Source organism: Bos indicus, chromosome 3, assembly GCF_029378745.1.
Source record: "Bos indicus isolate NIAB-ARS_2022 breed Sahiwal x Tharparkar chromosome 3, NIAB-ARS_B.indTharparkar_mat_pri_1.0, whole genome shotgun sequence".
In the NCBI taxonomy this organism is placed as follows: domain Eukaryota; kingdom Metazoa; phylum Chordata; class Mammalia; order Artiodactyla; family Bovidae; genus Bos; species Bos indicus.
The window spans coordinates 15,185,983-15,211,534 of record NC_091762.1 but is presented as its reverse complement, the minus strand read 5'-3'; the positions used below and the strand labels follow the sequence as shown (position 1 = coordinate 15,211,534).

The window sequence follows — 25,552 nt, the reverse complement described above, 5'->3', positions numbered from 1 at the left end:
CGTCCGTACCTACCTCGTCCACAGCACCACCTTTTCCCCAGTGGAGCTGACCTTGCTGTTGTTGGCACAGACTGTAGCTTCTGTGGCCTTCGCCTGCAGCTCGCCCGCTGGGCCCTTGCCCTGTGCTCCACTGTCTTTAGCCAAACCTCCTCTAGGGGCTTTAGAAGTCTCTGCAGTGTCAACTCCTGCTGAAGAAACTCCACGCAGAGGGGACATCCCGTCTGCTGTGCTCACCCCAGCTCGGCCGGAAGGCAGCCAGCTCTCCTGTGTGTCTGCTCTCCCAGGCACCTGTCTTCTCCCGAAGTCTCCAGTCCTTGAGGAAACAGGACTCAGGAAGGAGGCAGGGGGTTCGACAGTTCCAGGCAATTTCTCAGTTTCGGAAGCATCCCAGGGCATGGATGGTTCCAACTCAGCCCCTGGCTTATGGTCCTCCCCCTCATGCTGAGGTCTGGGGGATGCCCTGGGGCCGGAGAGAACTGCAGGCCCAGCCTGGTTACTCCTGACAGCGCACAGCACAGTTCCAGCTGTGGAGGGAAGCTGAGGAGTCTCTGGTGAGCAGGGTGGTGGCGGGCCATCAAGGAGGAGCTGGTCTGTAAAAGTCACTTCTTGAGGGGACGGCAAAGTGCTCCCTGCTGCCAATCCTGTTTAGGAGGAAAATAAGGACGTAAGGGGCACACTGCATCTAAGGACTACAAATTGCCATGGGGTCACTCTGGCAAACTACTGTGCTAAAGTTCTGATGTACAAGAGTGAGGCGAGGGCAGGGGCTAGAGTTGTTTATATAAAGTCCGTTGCCAAAGCTGAGAGTAGCTGAGTCTTTAGAATACAGATCATAGAGGATCTGCAGATAAGGAGAAGGGGTTCAGGAATGGGAACACAAGAAGAAAATGCTGGATCATGCGGATGTTAAGCACTCTTAATCCTACAAGAGGATTGAGGCCACAGGAGAGAAAATTAAGGCTAGACAGGAGAAGAGTTTCTTACTGGTTTATTAGTAAAAAAGGTGGTAGTCTATCCCTGAAAAGACCAGTATTTTCCAGGCTCAAAGACGTCCCTGCGTGAAGTATGTGAGAATGGGACAGAAATAAAGGGAGAAAGGCTGGGCTGGCAGTCGGATCACTCACCTGCAGCAGGCATCTCTCCCTTCCTGGTACTCCTGCCAGTCCTGCTCTGGGCTGCCTCAACGCTTTCTCGCTCCTCTGGGGCTTCCTCCTCCATCACGTCCTTGCCCTGCCCAGCTTCCTTAGCACCGGGCATAAGACTGGCCTCTCGGTGGGGGCTGCTGCCCACCAACTCATGGGGCTCCTTGCTCTTGTAGGATTTGCTGTCACAGACCTGCAGGGATGGCCTTCTGGGTCAAGGGTCTCCTAACCTCTTTTGTCTTGGGGGCTGACCACAGGAAGAAGCCCTGCCATGATGCTCAGCAAGTCAAGCAACATGCATGGCTGCTCCAAGGATTTTCAAGGGCCCAGACCAGAGTGCTGCATTCTATCCCTCCTCCTCCAACCAAGGACTGTATTTTTGCTGGGAACCAAGCCTAGAGAACCAGCATTACCCTTCAGCTGTTTTCCCCACACATGTTTGTTTCATTAAAAAAAAAATCTTAGAGGGAAATATATGAACTGGTTGGTATTTTTCCCTATTTCAAAACTTTACCTAAAAGATTCCTTTTAAAAAGAAAAATCTGTTATTTATATTTTTAAAGATTCTATTTGCATACACACACTAATGAGTATGTATACAGCATATTATTTATTCATGTGTGATCTTTCTAGGAATTCAATAATGCGCAGATCTGGGGTAACAATACCACACACAGCAGAGTACCTGGGGCTTACCCCAGCAGCTCTAATGCCCCTGGGCACCAGTTCTCTCCTCACCTTGCTGCTGCAGTGGCTACAACTTCTCCTTTTGCTCTTCTTCATCTTGGAGTCAGGACCTCCCTCATGGCAGGAGCAGGCGCAGTCCTTGGCCGCATCTGGCCACTCGGCCTCCTAGGAGACACCTGGGCTTGGTTAGCTGGCAAACATTTTTGGCACCAAGAGGGAGCCGAGTTGTGAGCCATCCGAACAAGCCCGCCCCTGGACCCCTCCCCTGCTTCCTTTCTCATTTATTATGTGCCATTTCTTCACACTGCCTGGGGAGATGAATGGCCAAACTCAATTAAAGCCTACTGTGCATCCCTGAAACAATCCTTAAATGAGCCATAGGCGGACGGATCCCAATTGCCCAGATGCTGCAGGAAATATTTAAGTGGAATACAATCTGAGGCAAAGTCACTGGAGAGCTCCGTCATGAGATGTGATCTACTCACTCGTCTGCCTTTGTTTCTGTCTCCCTGTGCCTGGAGCTCTCCCCTCTCTTCCAATCCCCTTGAGAGAGGGCTTTGTACATATGGAAGGCTCACTCAATGATACTCTCTGTTCAATAAACCCAAGACAGAAGTACCGTTATTATCCCCATTAACAATGAAGAAACTGAAACAAAGATTAAATAAATTGCCCAAGGTCATTCAGGTAACTAAGAAGTGTTTTCCCCAAGAAAGAGTACAAGACGTGTAGTAAAGGGACAGGGACCAAAAAAAACTACTTCCTGAAGAGAACAGAGAGCAACGAGTACAAGCGGGCTCTGGAGCCAAACGACCCCCCCCTGATCAAACATGAGACCCTGGGAACGGCCCCTCTTGGCACTTCAGTGTCCTCTTCTGTAAAATGCAAACAAAACAATCTTTTCACAGGGTAACTATGAGAATTAACTGAATAATCCATGTAAAATACAGGAGATACATGATGCTTTGGAATATGGCTAGATACCAGTTGTTGTCAGGATTCCTATTTTTCACAGGAACAGAAAGGAAGACCCAAGGGCAAGAGAAGTATCTCTGAGCCAGAGAAACAGATCCTTCTAATGAGTTAATCGTGGGGGGACCTCTTCAGCCACTGCACTGTTCTTCCCATGGGCTCAGGGTGTGCTGCACAGCAGCCTGACCTGACCTGAGGTTCCTGCTCCATGGCCGCCTCAGCTCACAGAGGCGTGGCACCATCCTACGCCAGAGAACCACTTAGAAAATGCAAGGCTTGACTCAGGATAATCCCCAACAACCGGGCGTACCTTATCGTGATTTTGGACCCCAATCTCTTTCCTTCTTTTGTTCTTTGAGGTTGTGGGTATCTTGGGAGGTTCCTCTTCCTCTTCCACATCAGGCAGTGCCACTTCTTCAAAGCCATCAAACTGGGGAGGAGTTGGTCCCACTCAACAAAGACTCTGGGCAGATGTCCCTCCTACATATGACCTGACCTTCCCCCTGGACACCCCCACTGCAGCCTCACGGCCTATACCTCATACTCCTTCTCCTCGGTCCAATTGATCTCTTCAAAGTCACCCATCCGGCTAGCTGCTGGGCGCAGATGGTCAAAGAAGATGGAGAACTCATCCTGTAGGTGGTCGTGGCCCTTGAGGAGCTGCCACATCTGTGTCTTGAGCTGGGGAGAGTTGCAGAAGGAAAGATGAAGTCTCCAGAGCCTCTCTAGACCACCATTCCAAATCAATCCAATATCCTTCTGAGGTCTACTTTCCTTATCAACTGGGAGACACACAGAAGATGCTCTTTGATTAAGAACTCCTAAACTCCCTCTCCCTCCCTGCTTGCCTACACAGGAGTACAGGCATACCTCGATTTAGTGTCTTTGCTTCATCACGCCTCAGACACAGCATTTTGGTTTTTCTTTTCTTTTCTTTTCTTTTCTTTTAAAACTAAAGGTTCATTGCAACCCTGGGTCAACAAGTCTATCAGCACCAATTTTCCAACATCATCTGTTCATTTTGTGTCTCTGTGTCCCATTCTGATACTTCTCACAATATTACAAAATTGTTTATTATGTCTATAATGGCGATCTGTGATCAGTGACCTTTGATGTTACTACTGTAATTGCTTGGAAACACCACGCATCTCACCCAAAAGAGAAGTGGACTTGTACTGTTCTGATTGTACGTGTTCTGATTACTCCACTGACCCAACAGTTTCGCCATCTGTCTCCCTCTCCTTGGGCCTCTCTATTCCCTGAGACACACCAATATTAAAATTAGGCCAATTTCACTTGAATACTTAGGGCCTATAAAGCCTCTAAGTGTTCAATGGAAAGGTACAGATACACACCTCTCACTTTAAGTCAAAAGCAACAAATGATTAAGCTTAGTGACGAAGGCACGCCTAAAGCCAAGGCAGATTGAAAACTAGGCCTCTTGTGCCAAACAGCCATGAACGCGAAGGAAAAGTTCTTGAAGGAAATTAAAAGTGATAAGAAAGCAAAACAGCTTTCTTGCTGATATGGAGAAAGCTTTGTGGTCTAAGATCAAACCAGAAGATCAAATCAGTGACAACATTCTATTAAGTCAAAGCCTATTCCAGAAAAAGGCCTTGTTGTTGTTCAGTCCACGCCTGACTCTTTGCACCCCAAGGACTGACTGTAGCCCGCCAGGCTCCTCTGTCCGTGGAATTTCCCAGGCAAGAATACAGGAGTGGGTTGCCACTTGTTTCTCCAGGGGACCTTCCTGGCACAAAGGTGGAAACGGAGTTGTCTGCGACTCTCATGCTTGGCCAAGAGGCAAGTGAATTCTTTACTACAGAGCCACCTGGGAAGCCCCCAAACCCTGATTCTCTTCAATTTTATGAAGGCTGAGACAGGTGAAGAAACCTGCAGAAGCAAATTTTGAAGCTAGAAAAAGTGGTTCATAGAGTTTAAAGAAAGAAGCCATCTGTACAACATGAAAGTGTAAGATGAAATAGCAAGTGCTAACGTAAAGCTACAGCAAGTTATCCAGAAAATGGCTACACTAACAACAGATGTTCAATGTAGAAAAAGACTTATTAGAAGAAGATGCCATCTATGACTTTTGTAACTAGACAGGAAAAGTCATGCCTGACTTCTAAGCTTCAAAGGACAAGCTGACTCTTTGATTAGGGGCTAACATAGCTGGTGCCTTTAACTTGAAACCAATGTTCATTTACCACTCCAAAAATCCTACAGTCCTTCCAAACGGTGCTGAATCTACTCTGAGGCTGCTCGTTTAAATGGAACAACAAAGCCTGGGCGACAGCACATCTGTGGACAGCATGGTTTACTGAATATCTGAAGCCCACCGCTGAGACCTACTACTCAGGAAACAATCCTTTGAGAACACTATTGCTCACTGACCATACATCTGGTCACCCAAGAGCTCTGATGGAGATGTACAGGAAATTAATGTTTTCGTGCCTGCTAGCAAAAGAACCATCATGCAGCCCATGGATCAAGGAGTAATTTCTAATTTCAAGTCTCAGTACTTCAGAAATACATTTCATAAGCTACAGCTGACACAGACAGTGATTCCTCCAATGGATCAGGGGAGAGAAAACTGAAAACCTTCTGGAAAAGATTCACCATTCTAGATACCATTAAGAACATTTGTGGTTCACAGGAAGAGGTCCAAATAGTCAACACTGACAGGAGTTTGGAAGAAGTTGATTTCAACACTCACAGGTGACTTTGAGGGGGGGTTCAAGATTTCAATGGAGGGAGTAACGGCAGATGTGACAGGAGCAGCATGAGGACTAAGCCAGCTGTGGTGCCTGCGGATGGGGCTAAACGCTACATCCCACACGAGACCTGAGCGGCAAGAAGTCACTTCTTGCAGATGAACAAAAAGAGGTTTCTTGAAATGGAATCTACTCCTGGGGAAGCTGTTGCTATGAAGACTGTTGAAATGGCAACAAAGGATTTAGAACGTTACATAAACTTAGTTGACAAGGCAACAGCAAGGTTTGAGGGGACTGACTCCAATTCTGAAAGTTTTACTGTAAGTAAAACGCTACAGAGAAGTCATTCATGAAAGGAAGAGCTCATCAGTGGGGCAAACTTCATTGTTTTAGGAAATTGTGGGGACTTCCCGGGTCATCCAGTGGCTTAGGCTCCACACTCCCAACGCAAGGGGTCCAGGTTTGATGGGTGGTCAGGAAAGTAGATCCCACGTGCTGCAACAAAAGATCCCGCATGCCACAACTAAGACCTAGTGCAGGCAGATAAATGTTTTTTGAAGAAAGAAAGAAAAAAAAAATTGCCACATCCACTCCAATCTTCAGCAACCACTACCTGATCAGTCAGCACCAACGATACTGAGGCAAGACCTTCCAGCAACAAAAAGATGACAACTTGCTAAAGACATGGATGCTGATTAGCATTTTTTTTGGCTGTTGTGTGCAGAATTCAAGATCTTAGTTCCTGACCAAGGATTGAACCTAGGCCCTGTGAAATGGAAGCTTGGAGTCTTAACCACTGGACCACCAGGGAATTCCCTAGCATGTTTTTAAAGTTGAAATATACTTGATTTACAAATTGTGAACACTTTTTAAGTAACGTATGTACAGTTTTTAAAGCATAATGCTGCTGCATACTTAATAAACTATGGTTGGGCTGCCCTGGTGGCACTGTGGGTGAAGAATCTGCCTGCCAGTGCAGGATACACAAGAGATGTGGGTTCAATCCCTGGGTTGGGAAGACCCCCTGGAGTAGGAAATGGCATCCCATTCCATTATTCTTGCCTGGAAAATTCCATGGAGAGAGGAGCATGGTGGGCTATAGTCCATGGGATCACAGAGAGTCAGAAACACATACTTCACTGAGCACACACGCACTTCACTTCATCATGTACACGTAATTTTTACGTGCACACATAATTTTTACACGCACTGGGTAACCAAAAAATCCATGTGACTCACTTTACTGCAATATTTACTGTATTATGATGGTACGGAATTAAACCTGCAATGTCTCTGAGGTATGCCTGAATTATTACTTTTTTAACTGATGTATATAGTTGATTCACAATATTGTCAACATTCTGTTAGTTTCAGGTGTACAGCACAGTGATTCAGTATGTCTGTATACACAAACATATATACACACACACATATATATATTACATATATATATACATATATGTATATATACACACACACTTTTTCAGATTCTTTTCTCTTACAGGCTAATACAAAATACTGAGTATAGTTTTCTGTGCTATACAGTAGATCCCCACTGGTTACCTATTTTATACACAGTAGTGTGAATATGTTAATCGCAAACTCCTGATTTATCACCATACCCAACCTTTCCCCTTTGGTAACCATAGGTTTTCTATATTATAAACCAAATGTTTTCTATACTTAGTATGATAAGTATACTTATCAAGTGAATTAAATCATACTTCACTTAGTATGAGAATCTCTAGATCCAGCCATCCATATTACTGGAAATGGCAATATTTCATTCTTTTTTATAACTGAGTAATACTTCATTGTGTATATATAGGTCTTTGGGCTTCTGTGGTAGCTCAACTGGTAAAGAATCAGCCTGCAATGCAGGAGACCCCAGTTCAATTCCTGGGTCAGGAAGATTAACTGGAGAAGGTAACGGAAACCCACTCCGGTATTCTGGCCTGGAGAATTCCATGGACTGTATAGAATGGGACCCAAAGAGTGGGACACAACTAACCGACTCTCGTTTCACTTCAAATAGGTCTTCATTCATTCCTCCATCAATGCACATTTAGGGAGCTCCCATGTGGCACCCACTCCAGTACCCCTGCCTGGAAAATCCCAGGGACGGAGGAGCCTGGTGGGCTACAGTCCATGGGGTCGCTAAGAGTTGGACACGACTGAGTGACTTCACTTTCACTTTTCACTTTCATGCATTGGAGAAGGAAATGGCAACCCACTCCAGTGTTCTTGCCTGGAGAATCCCAGAGATGGGGGAGCCTGGTGGGCTGCCGTCTATGGGGTCGCACAGAGTCGGACACGACTGAAGCGACTTAGCAGCATGTCTTGGTTAGACATGCCTGTATTAACAGGTCTGATTCCCAGTGACACTCACTACTCACTAGCCCTGCCTTACTGGTCCCCAGCTCAGGCACTAACTCAAGGCAGAGCAAGGAGGGAAACCAACCCTCCACCCAGACCATCACCTCCTTCCCTAACTTCCCTTCCAGGGTATTTATAGCATTCTTGAGCCTGTGAGAAGCAGTCAGGCTCTGGTTTCAGATGGTAACCACCTCACTCAAATGTTTTATGCCTTAGGTAAGCCTAAAACCTCCTTGCCATCTTCATCCCCTCCAGGAAGTCCATTGCTCAGAAGTGAGGATTGCTTAGGGAAGGGAGAATGAAGGGCCAGAAGCCAAGATGACAATGGAAGGGGAACAGGACAGGACAGAATACCTCAGTGATCTCCTGGGGCAAGCAGTCTGCACAGCTCTGGAGAACCTTGATGATCTTCTGGTGGTGTGAGGGGTTCTCTGCAAAGCAAATTTCCAGCTGCCGAAGAAACTTGCGACTCTTCTCAAAAGCCTGCTGCTCTTCAAACTACCAGAGTGGAAAGAGGGCAAAAGAGGAGTCATCTCTGCAGCCTGAGAAGGACGTGAGAGCTCTACACATAAAAACCAAGAAAAACTGTGCTGGAGACATAGGGGATGACAAGGCTCTGGTTTACAACAGTGAGATCTTTTTTTTTTTTTGGCCTCACCACAAGGTTTGTGGATCTTAGTTCTCCAATCAGGGACTGAACCTGGGCCCCAGCAGTGAAAGTGCCAAGCCCTAACCACTGGACTGCCAGGGAATTCCCTGTAAGATCTTTTTTTTTTTTTTTTTAAGACCCTAGCATGTATCTACTTTGGGTTACTGGCATCTACCGACTCAAGAAAACTAAGATGTAAATGAAAGACTTAAGAGTTCTATATCTCAAGTTGCTTACAGTTTTCAAAGATTGTGAGATCAGACACATGCCAGTTTACAAAGTATTTTCACGTATGTATTCATTTGATCCTCATAATGATAAAGAAAAAATTATGTATAATCATCCCATGACCATTAACTGCTTTAAGACTATCAGGCTAATAACAATATGAACATAATAATATAATAATATCATATCCATTACTCCTGTGTTTATACATCCTGACAAGAAACCCAGAACTATGGGGATATCCCTCAAGTTCAGACACTTATTCTCCAACATTTCAAATGTCATGTAACCACCGTGGCCTTCCCAAACCACTGTGTATAAAACTACAACATTATCACTATAAAGCATTAAACATATTTTACTGTTTATATATTTTATCACTTCTATAACATATATATTTACAATATACAATATACTATTTAACACCTGACTTTCCCCATGAGAATATAGGCTCCATGAAGGCACAGGATTTTAGTCTTTTATAATTATTACATTTCTAGTACCTAGAACTCTGCCCCAAATAGCAGGTACTCAATAAGTATTTGTTGAATGAAAGCCTGTTTTGCAACAGTGAGGAGCAAAGAGTTATGATATACCTAAGGTCTCCACTCAATGGTCAAACCCTTCACTCTACATGGAGAGAACAGGAGAGAACAGGAGCTGGGAAGACCATCCCTTGAAAAGGAGGTGGCTCTCGTGACCCTGGTCTAGGGGAAGGCTATCTACGGAAACAGCCAGGAGTCTGGAACAGTCCTGATCAACACGACCCAAGCCTAGTCCTGCTCTGACCCAGGGATCCTAGTGTGTGGTCTTTGCCCCCCTCTCTACTTACTAATCCACAGGCCAGTGCTTGCTCAGGCAACAGGAAAGCAGCAAAGTCCTTCAGCAGCTGAGGCCAGTCTTGGAGCAGAATTTGCAGGCTCTTGTAGAGATCCACAGCTGTCTGCCTCTGAGTGCTTGACTCAAACTCATAGATGACCTGAAGGAAGTCTTCATACTTGCCAGGGATATGCTGCAGGGCTTCTCGGACCTATATGAGAGGACTTTCAATCATCCAATCCCCTTTCATTGGGCCTCAAGAAATGATGGGACAGAGGAAGGAGGAAGAATTACTGTTAAAGAGCTCCAGATTATCCGTCAGAGGCTACTCCTCTGACAGGTCCTAAGATCTGATGATTAATGGAGGCCACAGGGCCATGAGCAAGGCAGAGCTCTTTTTCTGACAGCGAGGAATGCGAAAATTTCTATTTTCCAGGGATTACAGTGCTACCCGCAAAATCAGGTAAACTCTTCTCTAGCTCACAGCCTGGACCTCTCCTTCCTGGTTTCACCTCCATGTTGAAATAGATAAGGAGTGCTTGCTACATATATTTCAGCATGGTATCATCTGAGGGTAAATAATACATAAATTAGGAATGTTAGTAAAATATCAGGAACAAGAAAACCCATGATTGTTATTGCTAGAACTCCACTTGCTGGGGGTATAAAGAATTAGGTGGTTACCAAAAGAATGAGATAGGGACCACTGAGAAAAACAGGCAGGTTCATGACCCTGAAGATCACTGAGGTCCACTTTCTGGTCAGTGTACATGTTGTTCCTCTGAAGCCAAGGGCTCAGGTAAGGTTCTTATTAGTCTACTCTCTTAGGGATGATGCTGAAATCACCTTTCCCCAGGTTCAGGGCAACAGAGGGGTAGTATGATGGGCAGGAATAATAAATCGGCTGAAGACTGAACTCGGTGTCCTTGTGGTTTCACTCACACAGTTCTTTTGGTTATTTCCAGGAAAACAAAGGTAGAGGCAGAGAAGGCTCCTGTGCAGCCTGAAAGGCAGACTTCATTTTAAAAACAGAGGGGCTGGTAGGTACAGGAAGCAGCATTTGCCTACCCTGGTCAGATAAGCCTGAGCAAAGGCCAAATCCTTCTGCTCCCGGAGTGGATCTCGCTCGAGGATGTCCTCATCATACAGTAACAGCAGCTTGGAGGTGTCCTTGCTGGCCCGGGCCCGACTGCCTCGCTTGCTGCGAGCTCGATGATTACTCCGGCCCTTCCCAGCAGCTTTGATGCTCTCTCCTTAGGATACACAGAAAAACAACTGTTTCTCTGTCCTTGCAATCTCTGCTCTTCTCAACTCATCAAATGCACCCTCCCCATCAACTCCCCTAATCAACATCACATAGTAATTTGGGAGAAAAGCTGCTGGAAAAAGGCTATGACAGGTATGTCTCTTCCTGTAAAGTCAGCTCTATGCAGAGTCAACAACATGACTGCACCATCTGGGATGGAATGAGCTGCTTAGCTACTGCATACTGAACACAGAAGTCTAAAGAGTGGGTGTGGTCTGATGCTGGGCGCTCAGGGGTTATGTCCTGGTGAAGAACAAGCAGCACTTTCTGAAATAAACATAGCTCTTGACCTAATACATGACATGTGAATTAAGAACCAGTATAAAAACCTGCATAAACAGAGTACAAATCTACCAGCTGATGGAGAGTCAAATTTTAAATTTCTGAGCATCTCTTCTCTACAATGGCAGCATGTTAAACATCTATTTGGGAGAACGGTGACTGGCAGGCAGGATCCAGAGGATTTCTTCTGGGAACTGGCACCTGTTTTATAAGCTAGCCACTCTGCACATGTCCCTGAGTCAATGAGGTCTCCTGAGACCCACCCCCACTCAGGCCTGTCCTACTCACCTGGTGGGGTCCTGCTGGTCTCCACTTCTGGAGCAGCCTTTGGGGAGTCAAAGGTGGCAGGAGGCTTCTCGGCAGGGTCTCCGATGGCTTCGTCCATCATTTCATCCTCCTTCTGCAGGTTTTCCATTCCCTCTGCTTCTTCTTCCTCTTCTTCCTCAGGCTCAGAATTCTCTTCCTGGGAGTTCTCTTCCTCAGACTCACCCTCCTGACTCATGCGCCTTTCAGATGCAAGCCAAGTCAGTTTCTCCATTGTTTCCTGCAAACCCCCCCAAAGAGTGTGCATGAGGGCTGTAATAGCTCACCATGGGCTGACTGCACGGAGTTTTTCAGAAGGAACTGCGGCTAATCAACTAGTAAGGGAGGGTGAGAAGTGGATGGTAAAGGGGGTGATTGGGGTTTTTTGGGTTTGTTTTTTGGCCACACTGTACAGCTTGAGGGATGTTAGTTCTGTGAAATATTTCTTGCCATATCGGAGGACAAAAAATGTCACAGCTATCAGTGATTCATGGCCTCCTAATGTGAATGAGGGCTCTCAAAAGGGAGCACAAGGCCTACGATCCAGAAGATGCCAACGCCCAGTGACTGGTGAGGAACTGGAGGGGAGTGGGTGTCATGCAAGAGCAGCCAACCACCATCCTCGCCACCCTTTAAGGTGACAGGAAACAGGATTTGGCCCCAGATAGCTCAGGTGCAAATGAAAGGAATGAATTCAGTGAGCCCAGAGGCTCCATCTTGCCACACACAGAACACTAAATTCCTTAACTTGACTTGATACCTGGTTCTCCTTACTACTTAATAATAATCTCTGATGTTCAGACTTCCTACCCTCTTGTTGCCAACTGTATATAGCCTGACTCCCCCTCCTGCTTCCTCAGAGCAGTTTTCTCAGAGAACTGAGATGCTGCCTCCCAAGTTCAGAATCCTTAACATTCCTACCAAATAAAATAATTCTCTACTTAGAGGTTGTGATTAATTTTTTAGTCAACAGTTTCCTGACCAGAAATCGAACCCAGTTCTGAGCAGTGAAAACACCAAGTCCTAACCACTGGACCACCAGGGAGTCCCTGAGCAGATGAGCTTTAAAAAGTCCCCTCTGAAGGTAATTTTCCTTTGCCAGGGTCCATACTTATGACCCTTTGTCTTTTTTTAGTCATTTAAATTGTGCTCAGGAAATTCAATTTAATATTTAAATGAGTTTAAATCAAATATAATATGTAACATTTAACTCTTTCCCTCTCCTCTCACCTCAACTCCCAAACTATGCTCCATAATACATTCAAAAGTCAAAAATGATTTTATGACTATCTCTAGTGCAAAAAGCAAGCAGGTGGCCTATCAATAAATTAAATCTATTACTGAATCCACAAAATATTGGAGAAGAGTGCCCAACTCTCACCTGGAGTTCTGGGACAGAAAGTACAGATTCCTCAGAAGCTGATGACATCTCGTCTTCCTCATCCTGGGTAAGGTCATCAAAGTCCTCTTCTTCCTCTTCCTCTGGCCCATCCTTCTCTCCTGCAGTTTCTGGTCCTGCTGGGGTCCCCACTGACTGACCATCAACGCTGGATAAGTCTTCGGGCTTCCCCAGAGGGCTGCTAAGCACCATTTCAGGGTCAGTGGAGAAGGAAGCGTCCCTCGGGGACCCTTTGCTCACATCGCCTGAGTTTCCTTCACCAGGAGGCTCTTGAGAAGCCGAAAGGGTTTGAGCTGCTTGACTCCTCTGCTCCTCCTGTTGGAGGCCTGTCTGTTTCTTCCCCTCTCTAGGCCTGCTTGACTCCTCACTTGGGAAGCCAGTGTCCGACTCCACAGAGTGTTCTTCTTTGATTTCCTCATGGCTGCCCTGCTCCAGGGATCCACCACAGGTGTCCTCCCCAGGGTCTTTAGGTTCCATCTTAACCATTTCCTCTAAATCCTCAGGGCAGGTGTTCAGAGATTCTCGGAAGCCCTGAGGCAGTGGTTCAGGGGCCTGTCTCCCCTCCTCTGTTTTCACAATAGTCCAGCCATAAGCGCTGCTCTCCGACAACTGTTCCTGGCACACTCTGTCTGTAGCTGGAGGCCCTGGGCTGTGCTCCTCTTTGGGGAAGACAGCAGCACAGAGAGGAGAGAGTTCCCGAGGTTCTAATTTGGGTTCGAGGCCTTGAAAGGTATTTTTCCCCTCAGCCAAAGGACAACCTACGTCTACATTCACTGGGGCTTTATCTTCAGGAGTAGATGGTACAGAAAGATTCACAGAGGTGCCAGAGACGATTAAGGGAGGGATGGAGGAGGCCACAAGGGGCTGGTTCAACGAACAGGGGAAGGGAGTAGGGTTAACCAGCAGGGTGGTGATGGGGATGGTCTGAGGACTTTGGGCCACAGCTGCACTGACAGGCTGCATCACGTTGCAGCCACTGCCGAGGCTCACAACCTTTACCGTGGTGGCAGGAACAGTGAAGAAAACAGGCGCAGGGTGGATGAGAGGGGCAGGCTTCAGACAGAGAGAGGCCTTGGGTCCCTTTCTCTTGGAGGCTCTCCGTTTCACACATGGCTTTCGAAACTTAGAAGGAGCAAGTGAGGGCAGCATTAGCTTGGGCACAGGGGCGGAGGACAGCAGGGTCTGTGGCTCAGGCAGAGGGAAGCTGGTCCTGGCCTCAGCAGCTGTAGCTGGCAGCGCTGCTGGAGACTCAAAACTATCCCCCCCAGGGACCCCCAGAGGAGGGCCGCCTGGCACTGCCTGTAAGACCGTGGCTGGCTGGATCAGGGGAGGAATCCGGACCACCATTTTGCTTGGAGGGGCTTCTGAGTGAGCTGACCTAGCTGGTGTCTTCCCAGAGCTGGAGCTAGGCTGGAGAGAGGGGCTGGGTCCAAAAAAGAAGGGCTTCAGGGTTGAGGACCGCTTCTGTCTCCAAGCCTTCCTAGAAAAACGGTTGGCAACTGGCTTCAGCTTCAGGACTACACCCTTAGGCAGCAGCAGTGGATACCGAGTTTCACTCTCCAGTTCCGAGCTGCCTTTTCCTAGGCTTGGGTCTGAGTTGATCTCAGTGGTTCCGGTCACATTTCCGACCTCTCTGGCACCATCTGCTATACGCCGCAGTTCCTCCTGGATGGACGGCAGACTGGCCTAGTGGGAACAAGGACACTCAGATCTAGCCCATGCTGGAATTAGGGGAAAATAACTGGGCTTTCTAGATATTAGGTGCCTTTACAGGACAGTCTTAAGACATCTTTTAAGAAGGATTTTTCTGCAGAATAGCAGATATTTCTAAGAAGACTACATCCCGATTTTATACTCTAGAAACTCCTTAAATTTCCTTTAAGAAACTATCATTTTAACCACTATTTTTAAAAGGTTAGAGAATCCCCAGTTGGGGAGGGATGGAGGTGGAGAAATAGGAGAGGAAAGGTGACTGAAGATTTCTTAAGTCCTAATTCTACAGCTAAAGCAGCAGAGTGTAAAGCAGGCCTTGAACATCCTGCCAGGTCCGTAGTGACCTTTTGCTCCTGACACACTTTGAGGAGGAGCGCTGTACCTTTAACCAGAACGGAAGCCGGTGTTCTTCCCTCTCGACAGGCGGCTTCCACTGATGCGGCTGGATCTCTTCACAGCACTTCATTAAGATGGGCAGCTGTTTGGTCTTCTTATAAAACTGAGTGTGAAGAAATAAAGCAAGAGTCACATTCCTTCTAGAAACTGCTCTCGTCAGGTTGGGGAGTGTGGTGGGCAGCGGTCTGAGAAACATCCACACACACATACATATATATATATATATACACACACACACAAATAGCATATACTGACTGCTCTGTATTTCAAATTAAGCTCATCTCCAATTAATAAATATTTTATCATTACTTAGTATCTTCTGATAAGCTTTATTCTGGTCACCAGAAAAGCTTAGGTCACAGAGAAAAGGAAGCGGATGGTTAGTCATCTTATCGAAAATTTGCTCCTGCTCAGCAGCCACAATGGGAGTGCCTTACTAATCCTTATCCTGACCACAGGGAAGCTTCCCTTTAAGCAAATAATGGTGCAAGAATATTGGAAGGGAAGGAAAGAAGAACGGAAAGACTGAGACAGCTCAGTTTTCAGAGCGAACGAAGAGGGGAATGAGCTTACACTGACCATAAGCACTAGGCACTGCGCTACGAGCCAAGCATACAGATCATGAGGCAATCCCTGCTCCCAAGGAGCTTACAGACAGCGGAAGAGACAGTCAAGTAGAAACCAATGATGAGGGACTTCCCTGGTGGTCAAGTGGTGAAGGGTCTACCTTCCAGTGCAAGGGATTAGGTTCAATCGCTGCTCAGGGAATTAAGACCCCACATGCCTCAAGGCAACTAAGCCCATCGCCACAACTATTCACTCTGTGCTCTAGAGGCCAGAAGCAGCAGCTACTGAAGCCTGCATCCCTGGAGCCTGTGCGCCACAAGAGAAGCCACTGCAACGAGAAGCCTGTGTATAGCAACTAGAGTAGCCCCCACTCACCACAACCTAGAGAATAGCTCATACAGCAACAAAGACCTAGTACAGAAAAACAAATAAATAAATTAGAAAAGAAAACAATAAAAAAAACAGGCAGATTAAATACATCCATTTGTCTCTATTCCCTGTGAAACCCCAAGAAAACAACAGATAGGAAATTTTGAAAGATAAAAGCCTGAAAGGAGAAATGAAATAAAAGGTAAAAGTAACATCTTCAAAGCTAAAGAGCCGACAGATGAGTGGCAAGTGACACAGGACAATGAAGAAAGCCAAATACCATGTGGAGAAAAGGTAAGGGCCAACTAAACTGATGTCAAAGACAGGCAAAAAGGATAAAACAACAGATACCTCCAGAAATGGAAGAATTAAAAACAGGTCAAGATAAGGAAGACAAGTTTTAAATTTGTTGAAGGGGCAGAGAGACCCTGAATGCTACCTCTTTGATGTAGCATTTGATGTAGCTACCTGTTTGATGTAGCCCTACCCTGGCAGAAGCATGGTGGAAAGGACGTTCTCTGAATGAGGCTGTCAGGCATACTAAGGACAGGTGTGCAATGCTGGCCAAGGACACGTGAGAAAACTCGAGCCTCCTTCCTCTACTGCTTTCCCACAGGCCTCTGCCACCTGCTATTAAAGAATATTCAACAAACAACAACAAAAGCTATTAGATATTATGACAGAAGAAGGAATGACTCACCTCAGCAGAAGGGTTAGAAAAAAAGATGAAATAATATCCCAGAAAATACAACAAGAAGACAGAGTGATGGAGAAAAGAAGGAACACAAGATGAGAAGACTAGCCTGAGAGGCCTAACATCGGACCACTGAGCACCACAGCAGGAGACCACAGACCAGAAGAAGGCGAGGAAACCAGCAATGCAAAACTCAAGTACATTTCCCAATACTGGAACCTATGAGTTTCCCAAGTTAAGTTCATCAAGTACCTGGCATAATTAGTAAAACCAGACATATAGTAAGGTATATTATCATGAACTTCAAAACACTGGCGAAAAAAGAAAATCCTATGTACTCCTAGAGGAAGAGAAAAAAAACACGTGCTATATAAAGGTTCAAGAGTCAAAAGAACATCAACTTTCAAAAGAGCCAGTGCTAGAAACTAGATGAAAATGGAGTCATTAAATTGTTCTGACTAAAGTGATTTTCAACCCAGAATGTTAAACCCACTAAAGTGGGAGAAAAGAACACAGACATATTTAAAACTTTTAATTTTTAATAATTATAGTTTCATAGACAGGTCTTATCTACATTTGTTACAAAGTAACAATAGTTATATATAAAAACTAGGTATACAGCACAATAGCAAAACTAGGAAATTGCATTGGTCAAGTCATGTCATGACACACCATGAACACAAGCAATATAAATCTAAAAATTTTTTTCTCAAATATAGGATGTGCTCCACTAAAACAAGGCCAAAAAGTTGTGGGATTCAGAAATAAGAGGATCCAGACTTCCCTAGCAGTCCAGAGGTTAAGAATCCACCTGACAGGGCAAGGGACACGGGCTCCATCCCTACTCCCAGAATATTCCACATGCCGCAGGCAACTAGTCCCACGCAACACTTCTGAGCCCACGTGCTAAGACTACTGAAGCCCGCATGGCCTGCAGCTTGTGACCTAAAACAAGAAAAGCCTCTGCAATGAGAAGCCACACACCACAACTGGAGGGCAGCCCCAGCCCTGCACAACGAGAGAAAACCCTGTGAAGCAACAAAGAACCAGCACAGCGAAAAAAGAAATAAAAATACTTCTAAAGACAGAAAGAAGAGGATCCAACACAAATAAGAGGTGAAATGAAACCCCAGGAAAATTGTGAAGAAAAAGCCAGAGACATGAGTGCAGCAAGCCAAGCGAGCAGCGTGGGTAGAGTGGAGCAGGACCAGAGCGCTCCGGGACGACTTCTTCAGGACGATGCAGGTGACAGCGGAGCACCTGAAATACCTGACACGCTGAAGACAGATTTATAAAACTTAAGCAGACGTCAGTGAAACTGGTAATAAACACATAATAAACCAAGTCCCACTCACCCTCCAAAACTGCAATCATTAACTCCAGGAGAAACAAAATACTCAGCAGGAAAAGCAAAGTAATCATGATACACTACCTGGCTCAGCTGTGAGTTTTTACACACTGCTTATAAACTCTGGAAAAAATCCAACTTACACTGTGATATAACTGAGGTGAAGCAGTGAGAGAGCATGGAGAGAACTGTCTTCATCTTCCATGGTTTCAGTTTAAGAGAAGGCCCAAATCCGAAAAGTCAAGTGATAGCAATTCTAAACATGCTACCTAGATCCTAGATTAGAGGTAAATGGACCATCCCTGCAGAAACCTTGCTTAGCAGGAAATAGGGAGAAAAATGATTGTTCTTTATGACAAGATTCAGCGATATTTTACTCTTTAGAGCAGTGGTCCCCAACCTTTCTGGTACCAGGGACCAATTCTGCAGAAGGCAATTTTTCCACAGGACAGGGGCGGGGGACCCATGATGGTTTTAGGATGATTCTCATAAGAAGCGGGCAACTGAGACTCTCCTGTGAACATGGTTCACAGTGGGGTTTGTGCTCCTTTAAGAATCTACGACCACCGCTGATGTGACAGGAGGTGGAGCTCAGGCTGTGTGTGAACAACTGAGAACAGCTGTAAATAGAGGTGCAGCTTAGCTCTCTAAGTTTCTCTCTTGCCATTTACCTCCTGCTGTGCAGCCGCGTTCCTAACAGGCTATGGACCACTATCAGTCTGTGGCCTGAGGACCCCCACTTTAAAGTATACTTTATAACGCTGATACAAATATCCAAGTATAAACAATTAAGAAGGATATAAGTGGACTGTTGCCTACTCTGTGAAGGTTTAGAGTGGGGAAAAAAAATGAACAGCTAGAGGAAAACAAATTTGATAAGTATTTTTACATTTGAACAATTTAGCAGAAATATCCATAACAGGGGAAGAAGACAGTACTCCATAGGAAAATAATAGATCGATGTCCTTGGAAAGGAAAGAGGGCTAGTGTGCAGTTACGAGAGACTAGCGTTAGATAAAAGGCTATTCACTGAGACTGAGAAAAAGAAAAGGAAAGGCTGCACTCAGCCAAGGCGCCCAGTGGAGCGGGCAGGGAGCACTTACTTTAATGATGTTGTCAGGAGCTCTGTTCATGTTGAGGTTCTTGATTCTCACTGTCAGCTGGTGGGCAGTCTTGCAAGTGAGAAGGTACTTGCTGATCAGAGGCTTGGGAAACTCCGTCCCTTCAAAGTGCTTCAGGCCTAAAGCTAACAAACTGAGAACGGGGCAGTGACACTCAGTCTCACTTGACAGTCCATCCCGCTGACAAGCCTCCCAGACGAACTCCACATTCTGCAACCTACTTCTTCTACCTCTAAGTCTTGTACACATTAATGGAAACTAAACAGAAAATTTCAGATAATTACTGAGTACTAAGAAGGACTATGAGAATAAGACTCAATGAGCAGTTCCCATCAAGTGAGAAGAGGGAAAACCAAGCATAAATCACTAATAAATATCACAACATGATGTGCTTTACAGTAATAATACAAACAAAGCTTGAGGGAAGAAGAATGGCCCTAAAAAAACAAATATAAAATGAATATTGGGCACCATACTAGACATATTAAATCCACACCAACACTATCTCACAACATAACATACTCAATTACAGTTACCTATATACGTATTTGCTGATGGAGCGGGGAAACACACATCAAGAGCCAGGAAAGTGTTTATTACCGTTATCAAATAATCTCACTCTTGAGAATTTACCCAAAGAGATAAAAACTCAAAGAGTTTCAGAAGCCCTGTGCACAAAGATCCTTGGTGAAGCCTCATTAAAACAGCTAAACAAGAGAGGGAGGGAAAAGTGGCAAACAAAAGGACTATGAGAGGGCCATGAATGCTGCCTGAAAGGACAATATACAGAGACAAAGAAAAAGACAACGCTACAGCATGGAATGCAGAAAAAAAGGTCAAGAATATATTAAGTTAAAAAAAGCAAAACAAAATCATACTTAAATTGCCAATAGTTACATAAATACAGAGAGAAAAATTATTGTGTAAGGGTTGTCAGGATAACGGATAAAAATGTTTCCCTTGAAAATTATCCACTAACAGGACTATGAGGTTAGTTTTTACTATAAAAGACAAAAAACAACTTAAAATGTTTCCAAAAACGTGTATGTCATCCCCTAAAAAGAGCTGTATTTGGCACTGATGGGACAGGCACATACTATAGACCTATGTCCATCTACACTGCTCTCTGTGTCCATTCCTCATTATACAGTATAATCTTATTATCTCAGTGTATTTTGTGCTTTTCTCCCCACCCAGTAAATCCTTACTTGTCTTCCGCCTTGGTGAAAAAAATCTTATCCTGGGGATTCTTGGCCTTCAGAGAACACACTGGAAGTAACTCTGGATACATGAAAACCTTGCTTGTGGCTAGGATCCAAGCCACTTGCTTCGGCAAACAGGGCAATTTACAGGCTATAAGAAAAAAATTCATGATAAATGAAACTCCAGAACACGAGAGGGCTTCACAAAAGCTTCTGAATGCATCTTGGCATTTAGAGAGAGCCAACCCTAGCTAACGTGATGCCCTTCCATATACATACCCCCCTCCCAAAAGTCTCCACAATCATTCTCAGCCTAACATGTAACAAAAAGATAAAGTTAAAAATTGTCTTTGTTTCCTGCGTAACAGGAAACAAAGACAACTGTTTGTCTTTGTTTCACTAAGTAACATAAACACTTATAAAGTACCAAGCAATACCTGGCAGATAGTGTACGCTCCAAAAATTTTTACCTCCTTCCCCCTTTAAATCCTTGAAAGAAAAGTGACCTTCAACAATGCTTTCTTCCAGGATAAGATTCCAACTTCTTTAATCTCCCTCACAAATCTGGTATTCCAAATTTCTATTTGATTCTTACTTAACTTTCATTAAATTCTCCCAGATTCCTCCTGAGGTTGGGGACAAAAAAACCATAAAGAGGATGAGACACTTCAGTCTCATTCATTTCTATCTTGCTGTCTAAGCCTCTCAATTTCCAGGCATTTCTGTCTTTCCAGAGATAAATACCTCTAGAGCCGTATTTCTGCTTGCAAAAATGTTATTTTTATATCCCTACAAGAAAAACACAGGACCCTACACATGTAACTTGTAACTGTGCACGCCCACACAGTTGCATCCAACTCTGCAATCCTGTCACTGTAGCCCGACAGGCTCCTCTGATCAAGGGATTCTCCAACGCAAGAATACTGGAATGGGTGCCATTTCCCACTCCAGGAGATCTTCTCGACCCAGGGACTGAACCCGCATCTCCACTGGCAGGCGGATTCTCTACCAGAGACCCACCTTCAAAGCCCAAGTTTTAACTGTAGTCTGGTGCTAAGTTTTCATTACCAACATATAACTAAAAAAGTTGTGTCTATCATATAATGCCCTTAAATTCAACAATATTCTACTGAATTGTAAGAATCAGGGATTTAAAATCAAATCCAAAGACAAATCCGAATCCAGATCAAACCACAACTAATTTGCTAAACCAGGAACCAATCAGAAACAAATATTTGATTTAAGGGGCAAATATTTACTTAAAAATACTAAACCAATGAACGGTAGAAATCAAACCTGGAAATTTCTTTGAAATACTGAACAGGCAAATGTACAACATTTTTACTTTGTTCCTAACTCCCAAATCAACATAATTGGAGATACTACTATAATCATGGGAAATAAAATGATCCTAATGAAGAAGAGAGTAAAAACCTAATAAATACAACCTGACTTTACCACTTGACTTCCATCTTTATCTTGATACCAGTTTGTCTTGACCTAACTCCTAATACTTCCCCTCATATCTATTTCAGTCCAATTATTAGCAATGAGTGCCACATCTCTACCTCCCACATCCCTGGCCTGTTCACTGACTCCATCCTCTACTTAAACCCAAGTATTATTACCTAGTTCTCCAAGTTAGGTAACGAACACAAAGGAAGGATAAAAGAGAGAAGGAAGAATTACAAATACCCTGTCTCCTCCAACCCTAGGAAATTATCCCTAGGAAATGATCTGTGGGGTAAGACAGCCACCTTGCACTGCAAGTAAAAACTTAGAGCGGACCCATCTGTTCCCTACCAGTCTTCTTCACAGTTTTACGAGGACTCCAGTCAACGCTGACATGTGTGCTGAAGTCTTCAATAAGCTTCATGGCTCCCATCAGGTTACAGGGTTGGAACAAGGTCTGAAACTTGGAGTTGAACTGATGATGGAGGGCGATGGAGCTTTGAGCAAAGGTTCCCAGCTCTTTCTGGGAAAACAGGACACAAAGGACATCTAAGTTCCAGACAATTAATACCAGTAGCCCTTAGCCTCTGAGAGAAAACCAGTCTTTCCTACAACAGGCTAAAAACAGATAAAAATCATCACAAGGACTTTCATAATTAACGTTTTTCCATTAAGACTGCTCTTCTGCTGAGTTCTCAGATGTTTAGGCATGTGTGATACATTAATTCGTTCCTGTTTTATTCTCAGTCTCAGGGTTCCTCAGCCATTTGGATGTATGTTCTAGCTCCCCAGCTGGAATTAAAATTCTCAAGAGTGAGACCCATTACTTAAAAAAATAATAATAATTCTTTGTTTCTCTGAATAACACCTAGAACAAGGTATTTCTCATGATCCCCTGAACACAATAAGAGGGAAACATAATCTGCTGACCATCCAAGGAAGTTCTGACTATGAGGCACCTCAGATTCCAGAGAGAATTACCCGAGAGGCAAAGAACATCGCTATTATTGGCCCCAAAGTTCAGATTTTAAAATGTGAATTTTCTTTGGCCATTCCCTGCTGCTCACGGGATCTTATTTAGCTCCCCAATAAGGGAATGAGCCTGGGCCCCAACAGTGAAAGCAACGAATCCTACACCACTGGACCACCAAGGAATTCCCCAAAATTTGAAATTAAAAGCCCTTCCTCCAAAATATTTCAAAATGCCATGAGCAAAATTTTATATGTAAAACACTGATATCAAGCTTAATAAATAATGAATTCAATAACAAGAGAAGTACAAGAATAACAAGAAAGCCTAAGATGGGAGGATCTACAGGTGAGGAAGAGTACCCAATAAAAAGGTAAGAGAAACAGTCATAGACAATTGAATACACTCTCTGTCCTTTCATGGGAAGCAGTAACTTATGTTTTTACAGCAAACACAGGAAGCCATACGAATACCTACCAATACAAACAGGAGAGAAGAATAAATGTAGCTTATGATGAGTCAACATCTGTGAGAAATAACTTCCTAACTAACTGCATACACAATTCTTTAGATTAGGGATATTTGAAACCTTACAAGAAATATCCTGGTGGTACTGGCCTCCGAACTGAGACTGGGGTTGGAACTGGCGAGAAGGTGAATTTGCGTCAGGAGCTGAACATGCTGGGGAGGAAAAGAAAATAATACAGTGTGACATGTTATGATGCTGTCATCTCAGGAACCCAGAAGACCTTGCACCAAGATGTTCATGACTTTATCCTACATGTTTTACTCTGTAGAGAGGCTATGAGAACAACACAGTATCTTGGTGTAAACGTTTTTTCTCAGATGTGTTCCACTTGAACAAACTGACAGAACCAGGGGAAATTTAACTTCAAACTAGAGGGACTAAGATTAAAAGAAAAAAAGAAAAAAAAAAACTACTCTGGCAGTTAAGCTGTGAAATTCAGAAAGGATTTCTAAAGATTCTTAGAAATCTATCATTCTGAAAACTACCAGAGTCCTGATATGCATTCTGACTTGAGCCATACAGACATGACCATGGTGACTTTTCAAGGTCCTGACCGACGTGAAGATGCTGTGGTCCTGTGGTTTCAATGGTTACCAAGACACCTATTTCTGATTTCACAAGCTGCTAATTTTTGGCTTCATCTCAAAAGATGAAGATGATCCAATACTAACATTACCAAGAAGAGTCTTACCTGCTGCATCTGCTGCTGCAGCCTCTTCCTCTGCGCTGGGTCTAGAATCAGAGTCTGATGAACTTTCTCCCTCTGGGGCTTAACCCTCTCTACTTCCTGCTGCTGTTTGGCTGAAGATTTTTTCATCTTCAGCTGTTCAAGTAGCTCCTTCACGGTGCGATGTTGCTCATTTAGTAAGTTGGCCAGTGGTTCCTCAAACCTATCCCCCACAGGGAGATGACTAGATTTGAATATTTTCACGAGTCCAAAACACATCCAGTTCCTTCCTACCATGAGCTAAGCCAGTCTGAGCAACTTCCATTTACTGCTAATCCTCAAGTCTCACTTTAGCCAACAGGCAAACTCCTAGCCTACCCAAATCTTCTCCCATATTTCTTAGCACAGATTCAAATAAGATGGTTCTGAATCGTCCCCCACCTATTCTTCTACAATCAGTACTCTAAGTAATACACTAATGAAGGTGAAATTAAACTAAAATCTAAACATGTGGTAATGTCTGGATAACAAAGCAGCCAAGGAGCTAATGGGAACCCACGATTTTCACATCCCACTGACAGTTACATTAATCTGGGACTTATTCTTAATGGTGATACAGAATCTTCCCAAAGCACAACATCTGTTCTCTAATCTAGATGTTATTCCCACCCCAGGTCCAGTTTCTCCTGTTCTCCAGCTCCTATCCAATCAGGTTGCCCTGACTTCCTTTCTTAAAATCTCAAAGATTTTCTAGCTTGGAGTACAAAAGGCATAAACTAAAACATATGGTGCCTACACACATGCTAAGTCACTTCAGTCCTGTCTGACTCTGCGACCCTATAGACTGTAGCCCACAAGCCTCCTCCTTCCATGGGATTTCTCAGGCAAGCATACTGGAGTGGGTTGCCATTTCCTAATTCCAGGGGCTCTTCCTAAAACACGGACTGAACCCACGTTTCTTGCATCTGCTGCACTGGCTGGCAGGTTCTTTACCACCAGTGCCGCCTGGGAAGCCCTGAAGCACACGGCAGTCTAGACGAATAGTGAGAAGGTGGTTCGAGCATGACCCTACCAAGCATTAGCCTCTAAATAAATTCCTCCTCCAAGCTTTCTGTCACTACCCTCTCCCCACCACCTCCTGAGAGAGAGAGAGAGACTCTGTTGGGGGCTGAAGTAGAATCCAAATGCTAGTTCTGAGTGAGAGACAGAAGAAGACACCCAAGCTGCTATTCTAAACCAGGATACAACCTGCTCAAGCAGCTATGACCAGCAGGTTATCGTAATTCAATAAATCCTCTAGATTGTAGCAATAGCTAAATGATAATATTTTTTTTTCAATAGCCTCTGAGGATAAAAATTATGTTTCCTTTTTCAGTATTTACTGCAAGAATGGACAGGCACAGGGTGAAAATCTAAAGAATGAGACTATCCTCCATACAGTTTTACTGAGAACTGAAAACTCTAGATTATCTGCATAACTAGCCGAGGAACAGAAGAACAAAGGAAAAAAGCTAGATAATGAAAAGAGCCTGCACCTGATTTTAGTAAGAATTACTTGGATGGGGAGCACAGTTAATGCACTTTCCATGTGATATTTTAATTATTCAAATATTAAGCTAGGTTTGCATTTCCAGCTGAAAAAAAGCA

The 25,552-nt window shown here is 44.3% G+C and overlaps 1 protein-coding gene across 10 annotated transcripts in view; it reads right to left on the bottom strand.

The window, feature by feature from the left end:
* The window catches only part of LOC109553492 (GON-4-like protein), an 89,466-nt gene that overhangs the window by 1,257 nt on the left and 62,657 nt on the right, over positions 1 to 25,552 (bottom strand). For 4 of the 10 annotated variants that reach the window (XM_070779601.1, XM_019953534.2, XM_019953542.2 and 1 more), the window contains exons 15-30: positions 23,930 to 24,128; positions 23,304 to 23,390; positions 22,091 to 22,262; positions 20,294 to 20,438; positions 19,068 to 19,218; positions 14,973 to 15,089; positions 12,860 to 14,563; positions 11,464 to 11,719; positions 10,656 to 10,840; positions 9,601 to 9,798; positions 8,246 to 8,389; positions 3,339 to 3,482; positions 3,112 to 3,231; positions 1,881 to 1,994; positions 1,125 to 1,335; positions 14 to 641 (exon numbers count right to left, since the gene is read on the bottom strand). In XM_070779601.1, coding sequence (XP_070635702.1) covers positions 14 to 641; positions 1,125 to 1,335; positions 1,881 to 1,994; positions 3,112 to 3,231; positions 3,339 to 3,482; positions 8,246 to 8,389; positions 9,601 to 9,798; positions 10,656 to 10,840; positions 11,464 to 11,719; positions 12,860 to 14,563; positions 14,973 to 15,089; positions 19,068 to 19,218; positions 20,294 to 20,438; positions 22,091 to 22,262; positions 23,304 to 23,390; positions 23,930 to 24,128 — 4,575 coding nt within the window. Of the gene's footprint in view, positions 1 to 13; positions 642 to 1,124; positions 1,336 to 1,880; positions 2,006 to 2,087; positions 2,421 to 3,111; positions 3,232 to 3,338; positions 3,483 to 8,245; positions 8,390 to 9,600; positions 9,799 to 10,655; positions 10,841 to 11,463; positions 11,720 to 12,859; positions 14,564 to 14,972; positions 15,090 to 19,067; positions 19,219 to 20,293; positions 20,439 to 22,090; positions 22,263 to 23,303; positions 23,391 to 23,929; positions 24,129 to 25,552 lie in introns of those variants that run through there. The other 6 variants (XM_070779603.1, XM_070779610.1, XM_070779631.1 and 3 more) reach the window with 6 other exon arrangements.